Here is an 18646-nt window from a genome sequence, read left to right on the forward strand (position 1 = left end):
TCAGCTTTTCTTCTTTTCTCAAATAACATATCTTTTGTTTTTTATAGGCAGTATTTTTTTTACTAGTTCCTGCCTAAGGTTTCTCATTCAATCCATTAGCTTCTTTCCCAGCAGTTATTGTTGTAAAACATAAAATAAATTTATATCATTTACCTGATTAAACATTTAGAAAAATGCCTTTTTCTGTAGAAACATTTTTTTTCTCTCTTCTACTTAATATGACTCAAGATTCATTAATTTGAAGAGAATGTAATTTTGGTTCCAGTAGTTGCATGTTCTGTGTTTTGCCCTGTGGAGGAATGACAGAGAGCTGCATATGTTTTTATTGTATCTTTTACCTAATATTTTAACACATAACCCACTGCCTTAGCCAGTGTATGTATGTAAACACAATGTGACTTTGATTCTCAAATCGTTTCACTATATTGATTAGCTTCTAGAGCTGTGATTTCTGATTTTTAGAAGGCTTTTTTTTTTTTTCAAATCAGTGTATCATCAGTGTTTAAGTTCACCTTGAATTTCAGTATACATTTGAGAAGTTTTAAATTAGGTTTAATTATTTTTGATACTTTGCAAATGTGTTTTTTGTGAAATTCTTTCCTTACCACCATTTAAATTATTTGGTTCCTATCCAATTATTTGCCATCACTCAGTTCTTTACACACTCAAAAATTGAAAATCAGTGGATTCACTATAAAATCTTTTCTCCCATTTACATGAGGACTGGTTAAAATCATTTCAGAATAACTGGACTTTAGAGTAAATATTCAACATCTTATATCACTAAGATACTTCACAAGTTAGCGCTGACATATTTTTCCTGTATTCTGCAAGCACATGGATTATGTCAGCCATTGTGGTAAGAGCTGATGATATCATCCCTGTTCTTGAGAAGTGCACAGTTTGGTAGGAAAGGTGGGCACTGAGTGTTACAACAGTACCATATCCTAAAGTAGTTTCAAAAGTATCTATAACATATTCATTTTTCTCCACCTACAGTCACACTTTATTTCTTCTCCTTTTTATCCCTTCATGAACCAATCTTGTCTGTCTGAGAGATTTGATTTTTTCTTCTTTGAGATCAGTTAAAATGCCAGATATTTCTCTTGTGAAGGCTTTCTATGGTCCCAGTAGAGAGTATCAATTATTCTTTCATAGAATGTTCCATAGTGTTCCTTTATATTTTTCTATTGTATGACTTTAGTCTTATTAAGTATACTTATGTATACTTATGTATACTTATAAATTCTATTTTAATTTCTTTTCTTTTTTTTTCTTTTTTGTTTTTTTTTTTGTTTGTTTTTGAGGTAGAGTCTTGCTTTGTCTTCCAGGCTGGAGTGCAGTTGGGCGATCTTGGCTCACTGCAACCTCTGCCTCCTGTATTCAAGCAATTCCCCTGCCTCAGCCTCCCAAGTAGCTGGGATTATGGGTGCCTGCCACCACTCCCAGTTGATTTTTCTATTTTTAGTGGAGAAGGGGTTTCAACATGTTTGCCAGGCTGGTCTTGAACTCCTGACCTCAAATGATCCTCCAACCTTGGCCTTCCAAAGTGCTGGGATTACAGGCGTGAGCCACTGTGCCCAGCCTAAATTCTATTTTATTTTTCTCTTATCTGATACCTAATCTTGCTATTTATTTACGTTGTTAATCTCTCACAGTGGAATGTTTTCTTGTGTATTTGTGTATTCAAAATGTTTGTGAATTTATAATCATTGGGATTTAGAGGAATTATCTGCACCTTAAATTGACAACATGTCTTTCAAGATCATTTTGGCATTAGCTCTTTGCACTCCAGCAGTATCACTAGTCAAAAAAATTTTATGGTAACATAAATATTTTTGTCATCTTCCTATGCTGGTGAGAGTCAAATGTTTTCTAGTATATCCTACGTCTGAAACTATAATTTTTCTAGATTTTGTTCATAGGTGGTGGCCTCATTACCAACTTCTCTTCTTGCAGTAGTCTGTTAACCTTATCTCCCATGGGCCTGAAAATCCATCTCCCAATGATAAAAAAGACCAAAGCACTCTATTTATCTCCCCTAACTCTTATTAAATGTCTTGTTTTCAGTAGTTTTTTTTAATCCCTAGAGACTTCTTTTTCTTGCTTGCAAACATACATCTAAAAAGATGTTTGGCATAATTTCATCTAGCATTTCTAGATGAGAGATATAAATTTGTTCTTGTTTTGAGTCAATTATGCCAACAACTGTATCAGAATTTGTTGTTTGTATGAGTTTTTTTTTTGCCCCCAAGATTGTACAATTTGAGGATAAAGTGGGCTTATTTTATTTATCTAGATTTTCTCAGCACCTCACAGGAAAGCAATATGTATTAGCTACATATTGTCTCTTTTACAAAGTGAAAAATTAATAGATATCCCTAAATGTCCTATAAACCTGTGTAGTTCTTTTAAGTTTATCTTCCTACAGTCTGTTTTCCAAAATGTGAATTATTTTCAAAAGCAAGATATGTTTGGTCTCGATCACTATTATATATTTTTTTGTTTTTATTTCAAAAACTCTGTTGACTTTACTAAAATCAGTTCCTTTATCCAAGCACGTTTTAATTGTTCATAGTGGGAATAATAATTATTTTTAATTTATGTTTGAACTTTATGCATAAAATTATATTTTGTAATCTCAATGTAATTATTTTTCAAAACCATTTTGCAAAATACCAGTATTTCTATATAAATCTATAAAATATTTTCAAAAACAAATTTTTTCTACATAGATATTTTAGGGATATTTTTTAAATCCAAGGTTTATATATAATCATACGTGATGATTCCAAAAATTACCTTCCAGTTCAGTTAATGAATATAGTTCTAGGTCAGTTAATCCGAAAATATTTAGATTGGAACAACATTGTATAAGAATAAAACTAGAATGTGAAAGAGTAAGAAAATGTTCTTGGTATGCTTACTGGAAGAATTAAAATGCCTGAGGTATAAAATGGAAAAAAATATTTACGAATTATTTCCCTTTTCAACCAGTAGATGTCATGTTTGGATGTCAAAGCCCAAGATTATTATAAGGTTATTTCCTTAGTTTTACTGTGTCTTTATTACAAATCAGTATATAAGCATTAAGTATAATTGGCTCTGAAATTAGAGGAGAAAATTAAGTGTGTCCCATTTCAAAAAATTTAAGATGCCCTTTTCCAATAAAATCAAGAAGCATTTTTCCTTTTTAAAGCTTTTCCACGGTAGGTTCAGTAGAAAGTATGCTGTGAGGCGTAAGTAAGCACGTCTATATTTAATCGTAATAACTGAAAATTATTTCTGATTAGCAATTACTTATTACTAATCATTACTATTTATGCACCATCTAAAAATGTTTTTTACCTTTAATTCCAAGTAATATGATTATTCAACTAAAAAAAACTTTCACTAATTTGTTTTTTAATCTCATGATTCTAAGTAAAAAAATGTAATAGATCTTATTGTATTTGATTATTTATTTGTATAACCTTTCATGTGTTATCCCCATCTCCATTCTGCACCTTAATTTATTTATATATAATATGAGATATTGAAATAGTCTCTAAAGTATTTTCTAATCTAATGCTCCATGAAAAAATATTACCTGTGGTTTAGTCAATGCAGATAAAGCATTTTAAAAAAATACATTGGAAAGCCTTTGTAGTAGCCTGCAATTAAATATAAAGATGATAACATTTTATAGTGAAATTGGATCTATTTGTAATATTGTAGTGGGTTAGATTGGAGCTTAATTTTATACTACCTTGAAAATGGATCTTGATAAACAAATTCATATTACTCACAAGATCATGAGGATCTGTTTTTTAACTTCAGGGTAAAACTATTTCAGTAACCTCAAAAGTGTTCATTTAGATAAATAATGTTCCTAGAACAATGGCAATTTGTATTCATGGCATGCAGCCAGTTATCCTCGTGGTAGTCAACAAAAGTCAACTATACTAGTATAGCTACTTCTTGAAATGCTTCGAATATTTCCTGTTATTATTCTATCTTACTTCGCCCCATCCCCATTATCTGATGTCTCTCAGTCTTGCCCCAGAGAGATCCTGGCTGCCGGATCAGGCATGCTGCTGCCAGTCTCAGAGGAGGAAGACCAAAGAGATGTTTCTTATGACTTTAGGATAAGTTTTTACATCTTTTATTATATAGACTTGGAAGTAATTTCAGAGAGAAATTTCAGCCTGTTTAAAGCATTCCAAATTGTAAGACCTGTATTTCCTTACATCAGAATAACCCAGGGTATTTGAGAATGTCTGGATTCCTGGTCACCACCTTAGAGGTGAATTCATCCTTATGAATACTATATTTGGAAAGACATTTTTCTTTACAATAAATACGTGGCCTTTCAAGAGGAATTTTTTTAATATTATGAGATAATTTTGAAGTGCCAGTTCCTCTGTATTTAAACCATATTTAGTCTAAAATTAGTTAACATATCAAATCCAGTTTGACAGGCAAATGTTTTATAGCAGCCTACAGTTCAGTTTCAGGACTGAAAGTTATTTTAAATGACCATCTTGTGAGCAGCTACCTACCTCAGCCCTGCTAAATGGCTGTTTAAGTGTTGACTAAACACCTCAAGTAAAGGGAAATTTATAGTCTTCTGAGGTAGGCCATTCCATATTCAAAAGTCATTGGTAGAACATTTCTAAGTCAAGGTATGTACCCATTTTAATAGGAAATCCCTGGTATTCATCTTATTTCATGTATCTGTTAATGTTTATTCTGATTTTATTTGTGATCTATTTCAACTCCTAGAAAACTCTATTCCCCCACCCCCTACCCCCGCTTTTTTCCCATGCTAAATAATCCCTAGTTGTGCCTGTATTCTCTTCTTGATTCTCTTTGAATGACTTGTTACTTTATTAAGAATGGGCTACTTAGAACTGAATCAGTCACCCTCAGGCTTCTTCCTTGATTAAATAACAAAAGCAACCCCTCAGTCTTCATAGAAAAGAAACACTAGACTTTTACCTCCCCAATTCAATCTAAATACCACTCTGTAATGAAAACACTCTAGGTTTATGTTACTCATCTAAGCAGCTCATTACTTCTTTAGTAAATTTGTAGGTATTGAATGTGTATTTTTAATTAAAACTTCTAGCTGTCTGACTCAGCTACTACTAAATTCACTTCCTTTATTTCATTTTGAAAAATTTTGTTTCAAATACAAATTACCAAGAATGTTTTGCTACTTGATTCCTTCACTCAGTAAGTTGTTTTCCTCTCATTTGGGACTTTGCCTTTTTTTTTTTTTTTTTTTCTGGTAGAGGCATGATTTCGCTTCGTTGCTCAGGTTAGTGGGTCTTTAACAACTGGGCTCAAGAGATCCCAGCATCTCTGCTGCCCAAAGTGTTGGGATTACAGGCATGAGCCCTACAGCTGGCCTAATCTAATTAAAAGAAAAAAAAAAAAGAAAGAAAAAAAGATGTTAAATGAGTGATGATAGAAATGCAGCTTTTCTACTTATTAAGAATTGCAAAGCTACATGAAAAGTCTGGAAAAAAATGTAATTAATTTCCATGAATGAGGAGGCCATACCTCCTCATTCATTGTGTTCTTAATATCTAGGACAATATTTTTCATTGAATAGGTTCTCATTAAATATTGTTGTATTATTAAATAAATATGTTATTTTTAATAGAAAAAATTATACTTCAGAATATTGGGAAGTTGGATCTGTAATTCCAAATGGTGTGTAAACTTTTTGTTTTGGCAATTAAGAAAAACAGATGGTTTTTATGTGCTATATAAGCTATATGTAATTCATATTTCTTTAAAAATTAAATATAAGCTAAATATTGACTAGATCTTTTATTAAGTAATTGTTTTAAATTGTTTTAAGTTGTATTCAGTTCACTTTATTGATGAAAGCCGCAGGTAATAGAAACACAAATTTTCGTTTCCACTAATTGTTTTCTACACAGTGAATCACTCACTTCCCGAAATACCTCTTTTGACTTCTAGGATACCACGTTTTTAGTTTTCCCCAAATTTATGGTTGTTCCCTCTCGGGCTTCTGTGTGATTTTTATCTCCTCCCATAACTCTCAACCTTGGATTGCCCCAGTGTCAGACTTTCACCTTCTCTATCTACTCACACTCCCTCGGTATCGTGGCTTTAAATTTAAATTCTATCTGCATGCCTACGGTTAGCAAGATTATATCTCCAGTTCTGATCTTTCTTATATTCCAGACTAGTTATATCCTACTGCATACTTGATGTATCCATTTAGATCACTCAAATTATTTAAAAATGACTTTGATCTTCTTTCTCCAGATTTCATCCTCCCATAGATTTCCATTTTGGTTGATGAAAATCCCATTCCTCCAATCACTTAGACCAAACACTTTGTGTTCATCCTTCTCTTCTCACACTGCTCATCCAATCAACCAGGAAATCTCACATTGTTCTCAAAATGTATCCAGAGAATTGACAGGATTTTTACTAGTGGAAGATAGAGTAGAAATAGTGAAAGGGCCAAAGGGAATAAGTATGTTTACACTACAATATGTCATCATTCAAATGTAAACACACTTTCTGTTTTCAGGAAAGGCCTATGCTCCAGAATTCTATTATGATACCTACAATCCAGTATGGCAGAACAGACACCGTGTTTATTCTTACAGTCTACAGTGGACACAGATGAATCCTGATGCGGTGGATCGGATTGTTGCATACCGACTGGGTATCAGGCAGGTGAGAAATCTAATCGATGTCCTTTTTACTTTGTGGTCCTCTGTGAAGACCTTATTGTTACCATTTTTCTAATAGTTTTGCATGGATTCCAAAATATATTTTATGTACATGTGTTTGTGTGTGTGTGTGTGTGTATACACACACATATATATGTTTTCACCATATGTATATTACTCTACACAAATGTTCCAAATTACTTAAAAGTCTTTGAAATTACACATTTTTCACTATGACAGCAGACATATTAAAGTGACAGCCTTTGAGCCTTCTAAAATCCTTCATCACTAGATATGCGAGATAAATTATATGGTATAACTTCAGAAAAAGAACTTACTTCAGATGTGCTCACACTCACCTGTACTGCATAAGCATTTGTCTTGTTTCCTAAGAAGCCAGAAGTCATACATATTTTTACTTTAGGAGTTCAAGATATATACAGAATGTTGCATAAGCTAATTTAATATGTCTGAGAAATAGAAATACTTTTGTAAAATGAAAAGAAATTAAAGTATGTTAGTTTCTTAAGGGAGCTGAAAATCAAGAGTTATGTGGAAAAAATTGTATCTTTTTCAAAGGGTTAAAATGTTAAATTCACGTATCCTTTGTATAAATTATATTTTTGAAATTTAAATGTAGATCTTTACATTGTTTCTTGTTAGCATATTATCTGGATGAATTTCAGCATAACAAAACATTTTTGAAGATTTGTTTGATCACCACGTAATCTATTAGCTCTCCCCCAAAACCTTGTATTATCCCTGGATTGGCAAAGTGTATGTTCCACTTCCTTAACTAAATCACAGAATAATCTTTTGAGTTGAGATGGTAGAAAGGATAAAATTTTCATAGAGTAAGATTGATCAACCTCCAAGGATTCATTCAGCTATTCTATCATAAAACCATTGTTTTTTTAATCTTGCTCACAAGGTTACAATAAAATCACTTGTATGATACATTACTCACATTAAGATACATTGTAAATTGCATATTCTTATTCAACCTGTTTAAGATTCTCAAAAAAGTGAAAGAGCTTTTCCTAGTGAAAACATCCTGGCCTTTGATAATTACTGGAATCTTCTGTAAGTGCTCACAGGCTACCGATATAGCAGACCATAGTGGATCATTCTTGATGTTTCTCTGGTTATCCCTCATTGAAAAAGGTCTGTAGGTAAATCTGAGCAAAACTGAAATCTATATGAACATTGTTCTACTCATTCTAATTTGCAAATTTTCTTTAACAGAGAAGATACAAACAATAGCAGCAACAAAACAAATTAGCAGTTCTTTCTCCCTCAGTTTGTGGGCTTATTTCTTTTTTTCTTAACACAGCTAGTATTTTAAAACCTTTCATATTTGGAGTATCTATAAGGATTCTTGACTTTACACACCACATACACTTTTTAAAACTCCTTACTACATTGTTTAATCATTCACATTCACTTTTTTGTTATACATTCTTTGTAGAAATGTAAGAATCTATGACTAAATTTTCATTTGTAAAATTGTTTTCTTTAGGTAATTATTGTGCTGTTTTCTGGTTATAGGTTTATTTGCAAAGATGAAGTCATAATTGTATCTTTAGTTTCTTACTTTCTTCCTCAGTTGTGTTTTCTTGGAGTCTCTGGGTAACTTCCCATTACTAGCTGTGTGTTTTAAATTCATAGAATTTACCCAATCCTTCTCATCATCCTCTTCCTTTACTCTTATGCACCTCAAATACTTTGTTTCCACTCAGTATCTGTGTTGTGGATGCAAATCAAATCCTTACCTATAAGCCAAATTTTAGAATTTAGAATTCCTCCCAAGAGAGATCCCGTTATTTAAGCCTTCTCTTTCTCATCCATATATTGTACTCATTCACAAACTATCCTCTGTAATATTTTTGTTAGGATTGCTGCACCATTTTCCAGTGACAAATTCTTCTTTTATTTTCCTTTACTGACATGAACATCTCCAAATTCAATTTTTAATATTTTTATCATAAAACTGGTATATAACTCCCTGATATGCAGTGACACACATTTCTCAGTCATTGTATTGTTCCTTTTGAAAAATTAGTGAATTTTCTCCTACTCTTCTCCTTTAGAATAAATTATATATGTTTCCATATGTATATATAAATTTCCCTTTTCTATGTTTTTTAAAAATAATGAATTCCAGACACACTTGGCTTCCAATTCTAGGCAAAATAGCCTCATATTTTTATAGCTACATAACCTTGAGCATGTTTCTGAACATATCTAAGCCTGGGTTTCTATCCTGTAAATTGAAGATTATACCTGTCAGGCAATTGGAGTATGAAGTGGATTATGTCCCCCACTTGTTCCACAGGCCAGGTACTCTTGTGCAGGGCACTCCTTGCACAAACAGTTATGGCAATTCTTATACTCAGCTGTCAGTGTCGTATACAGATTTTTTAAAAGACTACATTTCATGAGCTGAGCATGTCTAATATTTTTATTATTTGAGTTTTATTTAGTATACTCTATATTCTAAGCCTATGCATTATTTCAAGTCATGGTTTTTACAAGACAATTTCTAGACCTTTTTTTTTTTATTATTATTATGTCTCATTTTCATTTCAAACCTATTGTCTTCTGTGAGGTCTGTGTTATTGATTCACATTTTTCTCTTCCACTTCAAGTGTTCATTTCAAGCCTTCTTGATTGGATCAGTAAGTCTGATACTAATACTCTTCTTTCCAGGTTTTGTAAGATGCATGCTATCCACTAGAGGAAAAAACATGTTTCTGGTGTAATAAACCATGGTGCAGAAAACAGATATTTCCCTTACTCAGTTTTTGAAGCTAACTCTTTACCTGCCACTGTATACATTCTTTTCTGGACTCCTTTGTTCTTAGGATTGTCTTTTATATTTAGAACTAAGTGTTTTTTTCTAGGGTGCTTTTCATGATGCCATATTGTAATTGGTAATTTCACTCTTTCCATGGGAGAGAAAACTTTGATGTACCTTTCAGGGATGTCTCAATAAAGAGTAATGACTTTGCGCTATTCTGCCAATGTGAATAAGATGGTGCTGTTTGTCGATGGAGTGTAAGAAGAGAAGGAGCATGTAGACACACACCTCTTTTTTTTTTCACAACTATAACCTCTGCACGGAACTCTTGAATGAAACATCTCTACATGCAAAATGGTCCCAGCAAGCAACAATGCTTTTGAAGATTCACTTACAAACAAAAGTTTAGGATGATAAGGCAAAAGTATTCTAGATACAATATAATCGATGTAGTTCTTTTTTAAAAAAAAATTCCTTTTTAATAACAGGAACCAAAGACATTAATGGAAATAGGTGTATTTTTATATTATCTCTGAAAATTTAAATTTCTCCTTTACCAGGCATTGACATTTAAATATCGATATTATCTTAAGACACAATCAGATACTAACTTTTAAAAATCACCTCTGGAGAAAGAAATCGAAACCACTCTTGAATACTGACCTGTTTAGTATTTTAATGAAGATTTTATATTACATGCATGTAGCCTTTTTCTTCTGCCAAACTATTTCAGAATCCTAAATCAATGAGCTTTTGAACATAGTAAACATAACTTAGATGGTTTAAATAAACTGAGTTAGGCATTGGCCTAAGCATTATACATTTTTAAATACATGGATTTCTGTCCTAATAACTGTAGTTCATGTCTTTTACTAGATTCTAGGCCAAATTTTATTCAAAGGATTATTAATTTATGTTAAATATTTTGTGATTTTAAAGTCTTATTATTTTAGGCAATATTTGTGTTTTTAGCCTATACATGTAAATGATTTCTTCTATCCATAAAATACCTAGGTTATCTAGTACAAAATATCTCACTTCTTAATATCAAATATTGCCTTGATTACACAATGCATTTGTGTATGAGATGAAATCTGAAAACAAATTAGATTCTTTAAGACTAATAGCAAATTAAGTTCCTAAGACTTTACCTTGTTTTTAATCCAGAAACCTTTAGAAACCTTATTAGTGATTCTTAAATAGGACTGTAAAAACCATTGCTGTGTTATTAAACTCATAGATGTATGGGGTTGATAAATTGAACCCAGCATTCCCTGTTGGTTAAACTGTATGGTCTGTATTTAAATTTGATTAGAAAGATTGTCTCAGATTTCAGTATTGACTTACACAATTTTCTTATAAAATAATGCATTATATCTAGAAAAAAGTACAGAAATCACTGCTTTAAGAAATTTAAAAAGAGAACCAATATATAATGAGAAGCTAAAACATTAATTTGTGGAAAAAGTTTTCTCAGAATCTTTATGTCCTAACAAAGTTGTACTTCTTAGGCTCAGCTAAGCAATTGTTTAATCTCCTTAGATAGCTACTAACCTCCAATTATTTGCTTCATTTGTTGCTTAACAGGAAAGAGAAAAAGGTTATTTGAATGTCTACTTTCCTTGGTATCTAAGGAATTAAAAAACAGGGAAAATGTTTCTAAGTTATCTAAATATACCAAGCAACGTAAACATCATTTGACTTCATTTGAAATGTACACAATTACAGTTTTAAATAATATACAATTTTAAACAGCTTCCTTTTTTATATTCAGCCATAGAAATACACAATGATGTGACTTTTTGACTATATCTTTGGAAAGTAGGATATTTTTTTTTTTAAAAAAACCCTTAATTGACCCATTCCTGTCTTTTTAAGTCATGTTGTATTTAAAAATTTAGAATTATCATACTTATTTGCTCTCCCATTCAGTCAATAAAATTTTGATTAGATTAGTTATATGGCAATTTCCAGGAATTTAAAAATGAAGAAGTATTGTCCTCAATTTCTTATAAAAGTAAGTGGTATAATACAAATAAACAAATAGTACTATAGAAATCCATGGGGGCAGTTAGTACTGCCAGGTAGTGGGGCAAGAGACAAGATCACTAAGGTGCAAACTTCATTTGTTTATTAGTTTTATAAGTTTATTCCTCAACTTTCTTCTTAAATGGCGACCACTAGTAATCACTAATTACTAATAAAAAATTCCTAAGCAAATACATATGTTTGATACCATTGATTGTTGGATAACTTTATTACAAATTTAATTTTGGTCTTCAGTCGATGTGACTGTAACGGTTGAGCTGTTGCTTATTTCTCCTTTCAGTTAAAACATTTTTAAAAGTTATTTTAGTGAATAATTGTTTGCTTATCATTGCTTGTTAAAGGCTTAATAGTGTTGTACAGTCTACAGATGGTGAAAGAGAATGGTAGGATAAGACAAATGAAATTGGGATAACCTGTGTGCTTGACTTAACCCATTTAGATAGATTTTATTGCAAGAACTGTTTGGAGGAACATTTCATGCCAGTTCAGGAAAATATGTGGAGATTTGATAATCTGGATTCTTTGGATAATCTTAAATCATGAATAAAATGACATCTTCCAATAGATTAATCTTATAATACCATACTGAGTATACTGAATGTTTTTACAATAGAGACAGGTACAACAGTTAGGCACATATTTGGGGTATGTACTGATGATTTAGATTAGAATAGTGAAAGGGGAGAAGAAGAAAAATTGAATTAAGAAAATGTTAAAATAGGCAGAACTTGAATGTTGACTTTGTTTTGAGGAACTATTTTGAAAAAGATAGTGACCTTATTTCTCTGATATTCACTTCCATTTCTTTAGTGACTGCTCTGGAAAGCAATAAACACATAGAAATGAGAGAGAATGAAGGACTGAGAGAAATGTAGAGAAACCATTTTGTAAACGGTCTCTGTGGCTCTGGAAAAGAAATAAGCCATATGTCAGTTGCAAAAAGTAAAGTTTATCTTCATGTTCCAAATGAAGGACATTGGACATACTACTTCATTCCTGCCAACTAAGTTTACAATGTGTTTATTAGAAGGGATATATAAATGGTAAATTTAAGAGACCTGACTGAAGGATTGACCTTGATTGATGTAGAAGTTTCTGTAAAATAAGGATACCTTGTCTTGGAAAACTCCAAGTACTTCCTGAGGATTTTCTCTGTTGCCTTTGTATAGATTTAATTCTGTTTAGAAATATGGTTTGAGAAAATTAATTAGAAATGTGGAGGAAACAAGCAACTTCAAAGACAATTAAAAGAGTGAAAGAAGGTTAAATTATTGACATAAATGAGATTTTTAGTCAATGTTTACAAGTATTCCCATATTTCCAGATGTGGACTTGTTAGGCTGGAGTGACAGGGGAGCATAAAACAGTTATCCAGATTAGAAACGTGCTACTAGAATTTGGGTGAACACTTTTTCTTCAATATATTAATTTATAAGTTGAAGCATTAGATATGAAACTGAAGGTAGCAAAAATTTCGGCATAAATTTTCCATCTGAAGACAGTAGTCATAGAATTTCCTGCAAAAACGAACTGAAAGGTAGAAAAATCTTATATTTGTATGGAAACTAAGAAGACAGTGTGTGAATGTGCATTTGTGTGTATGTTTGTACTTACAAACAAAATTTTAAAATATGAAAATGCAAATTTGCTTATGAGCAAAGTACAGCAGGTCCTTGAATAATGTCATTTGTTTAAAGTCATATGGTTATAATGTTGAGGAGAAAAAAATTCCGTTCCTGGCTGGGACCACTGTCTGTATGGAGATTCCGTATTCTCTCTTGTCTGTGGATTTCTCTAGTTTCCTTTCACATCCCAAAGATGTGCACATGAGGTGAATTGGCATGTCTAAATGAATCACTCCCAGTCTGAGTGAGAGTGGGTGTATGTCTGAGTGTGCCCTGCAATGGGACGGAGCCCTGTTCAGTGTTGGTTCCTGTCTTGCGCCCTGGCTGCTGGAATAAGCCCAGGCCCCCACACCATGAACCTCAACTGGAATAACTGGGAAATAATTATCTTCCTTGTTTGTATGAATATTTCTTAAATGTATGTATAGCTCACATTTATTTTATGTTCAATATTAGAAGTGTTTGGGGCTTTATTTAGAAGTTTGGTGATGTTTTTATTACCAGAACTATGCCATGGGATCTTAACGCTTGTTTAGATATCAGTTAACTTAAGGTAAAATTGGTTTCCTTATATGTCATTTCACTTAAACTTGCAGTTGATTCTGAATCAATCATCAGTTTAAATTGCTCCTTTTAAGTTTAATGATAAATGACTATTAGTTTAGCTTTATCATTTTCAGTTGCAGTTCAAGTTTCTTAAGTTATCTTGAAGTGTGGCATCATCCACATTTTTCCATTACTTTTATACCAAAAATCTGATGGTTTTTTAACATTTAAAAGGTTTAACTAAAATAGCTGAAACAGTATCTATCTTTGAATAATACGTGTTTGACATGACAGATGTCAATAAAAGTACATAACTAGTGCTGTACAACTACTCAATAATGGACTGCCATGTTTTCTCAGCTTCTGTTTTCTGTTTTAAAATGTTCAAGAAAGAAATGCAAAATATCACTGAGTGTTTAAGTTGCTTTATCAGACTTCAAGTTTTGGAAACCATTTGTAAAAAGATGGAAGCAATAATGTAAGTAGAAATTCGAAGGTAATGGTTTAGATATCACAGGCGTCACTTATCTTTTTTATTTAACTTTTATTTTAAGTTTAGGTGTACATGTGCAAGTTTGTTATATGGGTAAACTTGTGTCATGGGTGTTTGTTGTGAAGATTATTTCGTCACCCAGGTATTAATCCTAGTACCCACTATTTATTTTTCCTGATTCTCTTCCTCTGCCCAACCTCCACCCTTCAATAGGCCCCAGTATGTATTGTTTCCCTCTATGTGTCCATGTGTTCACATCATTTATCTACCACTTATAACTGAGAACATGCTGTATTTGGTTTTCTATTCCTGCATTTATTTGCTAAGGATAATACCCTCCAGCTCCATCCATGTCCCTGCAAAGGATATAACTGCATTCATTTTTATGGCTGCATAGCATTCCTTATGCATATGTACCACGTTTTGTTTATCCAGTCTACTACCGATGAGCACTGATGGCCGAGACTATGGGTTTACTAGATACAGGATCATGTCATTAAGTCTGACAGTTTGACTTCTTTCCTACCTATTTGAATGTCCTCTATTTCTTTTTCTTGCCTGATTGCTCTGGCCAGAACTCCCGTTATTATGTTGAATAAGATTGGTGAGAGAGGGCATCCTTGCCTTGTGCTGGTTTTCAAGGGGAATGTGTCCAGCTTTTGCCCATTCAGTATGATGTTGGCTGCAGTATTGTCATAGATAGTTCTTATTATTTTGAGGCATGAAGGGCCATAGGAACAGTTCCAAAGAAGTTAAACTTTACCTTGAAAAGTGGGGAGACACTGAAAGAGTCAAAAGAGAAAAGTCAAATACTCATTAATATGGTACTAAATTAATAGGCAACAAGCACGAAGTAAAAGCTGTTCTTTTTTTCAAATGAAGTATAATGACCTGAATCTGATGCTGCACTGGAAATTTGAGAGAAATATATGTGGCAAAATCTGGAGGATTTGATGATTGAATGGAGGCTGGGGGAAGGGAGAGAGTAAAAAGGCAGGGATGAAAACAATGTTCACTATTTACATGCTTATTGTCTTTAGACAACCTTGTGTCAATTCATATAAATATTTGTCTCATTTCTATATATTGAGAACATATCCTTGAACATGATTGTTATATTAAAAATGAAAATTAACTGTCATTGAGATGGATGTTAGGCACAGGTTTAATGAAATATTTGCAAGGAAATGTAAAATTATAACATTTATAAACAAAATCTGAGGAAAGCTTCAAGTTAAAATATAAAAATACCTGCAATGTACTGATACATCCATGAGGTTCGTTTGTTTTGTGTTCTAAAGATCTTAAGCTAAAATTTTTCCTTTAGAGTTCCATATCTTAGCAAAATGACACAATACAAAATTCATAGTTTTCTTATATTTAATAAGCAGTTTATCTGCTTGGATAAGCTAATTTTGAAGATATATGTGTTCATGCTATAATATAAGGTACAGCAATGATAGGTCATAATTTTTAAAAAGGAAGACTTTTTAAAAATAGTTTCAATTTAGATGTATTTTTTCCTTTACAGTATCTCCTCTATAATTTTTAGATTATCCTTTCCTCATATTAGAAGGTATCTTAGCCGGGCGCGGTGGCTCACGCCTGTAATCCCAGCACTTTGGGAGGCCAAGGCGGGTGTATCACGCAGTCAGGAGATAGAGATAATCCTGGCTAACACAGTGAAACCCCGTCTCTATTAAAAATACAAAAAATTAGCCGAGGTGGAGCTTGCAGTGAGCCGAGATCGCGCCACTGCACTCCAGCCTGAGCGACAGAGCGAGACTCTATCTCAAAGAGAAAAAAAAAAAAAAGAAAGTATCTTAGTATCCCACTAATCTTAGTGAACTAGGTTAAGTGTTTCTATGTATTGATACAAAATTATCTTTGGAATGTCAACTGTATTTTGGAGGGAGCATGTTGATGCATGTACCAGGTCTTAATTTCTCCTTTTGGAAGGGACATACAGTGCTTCTGCTCACACTTTCTTCACCAAAGCAACCCCTTGGCTTGATCTGAGGAAAACACGGGGAATATAAAATGTTCTTTGAACTTGCAAGAAATGAAAGAACCAAATACTTGTGAAGAGCTCAAATTACTACAAAGTTCTGCCTTTCTGAATAGCAGTATTTGATTGAATATATTAATAGTACATTTGATTTTCTAAAAATATAACCTCAAAAAGATCTACTTTTTAAGTTTATTTGTAGAATACTAAAGGAATAAGAATAAAGATCTGATTCCTCTTTTGCAATTAAATGTATTATATTCTACTATGGGTAAATGGGATAAGAAGTGCACCGGAAAGAAAATATCCATGATCTCATGAAGCTTATAGTTTGTAGAGTAGCAAGCAGACAAAAAAATTAATGGATAGAAAGCAATTAATGCTATGCAACAAATAAAACAGACATAGAGGGAAAACTGGCATCGTTAAAATTCATTCTGTGTGCCAAATGATTGAAAATTTGAGAAGGTAGCAGAAGCTGATCTTTACATTTCCCACATGTTCATTATTTTGAGACAATTTTCAAACCACCTGGATGGAAAGTGGACTTATACTTCAATCTGGGGAAAGTAGGAATCTAATTATGAATAATCAAGCACAATAATTAAAATGAAGCAATAACTTCTCTCATGTTCACTTGACATTTTACTTATTCTTAAAAACTATAAGAGTTAAGGTAAATTACCTAAAAATTTAGTGGCTACATTTAGAACCGTAAATTATGAGCAGGAATAAGAAATTAAAAATCTTCAGAACTGGAATACAGTTTAAATCTATGTATTTTGAGGATGTGTTATGTCTGGGAGATATGTAAAAACTGCGAACAATTTACAAGACAGATCACTTGCACAGCAAACTCTTAATGAATGAGAACTTGTGAGGATCTAGGAGGCATTGTCATGGAGGCAATTAGCCCTGCTTTGAAAGTGGTTAAGACTCCTAAATGTTTCAATCAATACTACATTTTCAAGCTTACTTAAATAATTATTTTGAATTTTCTATTTCAATAATCACAATTTTTAAAAAGGATAGAATAATCCTAAATAGTGCCAAAGAATTGATCAGGGTTAGAGAGAGGTGGCAAAAGATAAAATTTTCAAGGGAAGAGTTGTTCTAGTCAGCATAAAAGTACTAGGAAATCAAGAGCTAGAGTTTTAGCTCTTTCCATCCCCTTTCAGTCAGCCTACTCTAGCAAATAGCTTTTGTTTTACATTTTTAGCCTCTGAAATTTTGAAAGAGGTTTACACCACTCCAAATTGTTAGTTCATATTTTATAATAAGCACCAGAAATTGTAATTTTAAGGATCATTTTGGTTTTATTTCTGATCTGTGATATGTGTGACAGTTATTGTCTCTTTGTGGGGACTTATATCAAAGTAACACAATGGTGCCTAAAACTCTTTTTGTTGCCTTTAAATTGGTATATAATATTCTAATTCCTAGGACAAAGATGTGCCTCTCACTCTGCACTAATGAGAAGACAGGAACAACCTTAACTATATACTCAGGAAAAATTCCTACTTTGTGAAACTTTCTTTTTTATTTAGGAGAAATACAAATACTGTACACAAATAAACAGCTACTGTGATATCAGGTACTAATAATTTTTTTGAGGGGTAGAAGACAACCAGATAACGGAAAAAGAGTGGCATTGCTATTGTATAAGATAGTGTGGTCAAGGAATGCCTCTCTAAGGTGTTGGCATTTGAGTAGAGACATGAATGATATGAAAAAAGGTGTCACAAAATAATTCAGCTAAGAAATGAGAGCAGCACATAAGTATGTCATAGGAAAATAAAAGCCTCAGTAAATTATACATTTGTAAATCAAATACATATATATATAATATCTATTTCTGTAGGCACTATATCATCAAAAGTCTCTTGGACAAAATTTACAGTGGTATATTATGAGAATAATAGAGGTCTAAATTAAAAAATGTAGTGTGAATCTAATAATTAGAATAATATAGAGGTCAACAGGAGAGAATTGACATTTTGCAGATTAGAGGAATGATCAGCAGATATTCTCAAATTGTTAGAATGAGAGGACCAATAGAATACTTGTTAGTGGGAGATGAAAATGCAAAATCCACAACTGATTTGCTAGAAAGCAAGAAGCAGGCCAGCACTTTGGGAGGCCAAGGCGGGAGGATCATCGGGGGTCAGGAGTTCAAGACCAGCCTGGCCAACATGGTGAAACCCCAGTCTCTACTAAAAATACAAAAATTAGCCAGGTGTGGTGGCATGGACCTGTAATCCCAGCTGCTTGGGAGGCTGAGGCAGCAGAATTGCTTGAATCTGGGAGGCAGAGGTTGCAGTGAGCTGAGTTCATGCCACTGCACTCCACTCTGGGTGACAGAGCAAGACTCCGTCTCAAAAAAAAAAAAAAAAAAAAAAGTAAGCAAAGAATGCAATGTTGTAA

The 18646-nt window shown here is 32.7% G+C and overlaps 1 protein-coding gene across 2 annotated transcripts in view; it reads left to right on the forward strand.

Annotated features, from left to right (window-relative positions):
• The window catches only part of MDGA2 (MAM domain containing glycosylphosphatidylinositol anchor 2), an 837636-nt gene that overhangs the window by 752355 nt on the left and 66635 nt on the right, over positions 1 to 18646 (forward strand). For both annotated transcript variants that reach the window (XM_023222649.1, XM_023222650.1), the window contains exon 10: positions 6557 to 6705. In XM_023222649.1, the coding sequence (XP_023078417.1) occupies positions 6557 to 6705 (149 nt within the window). The remainder of the gene's footprint in view (positions 1 to 6556; positions 6706 to 18646) is intronic.

This window comes from Piliocolobus tephrosceles, chromosome 6 (assembly GCF_002776525.5).
Source record: "Piliocolobus tephrosceles isolate RC106 chromosome 6, ASM277652v3, whole genome shotgun sequence".
NCBI classification, from domain to species: Eukaryota; Metazoa; Chordata; class Mammalia; order Primates; family Cercopithecidae; genus Piliocolobus; species Piliocolobus tephrosceles.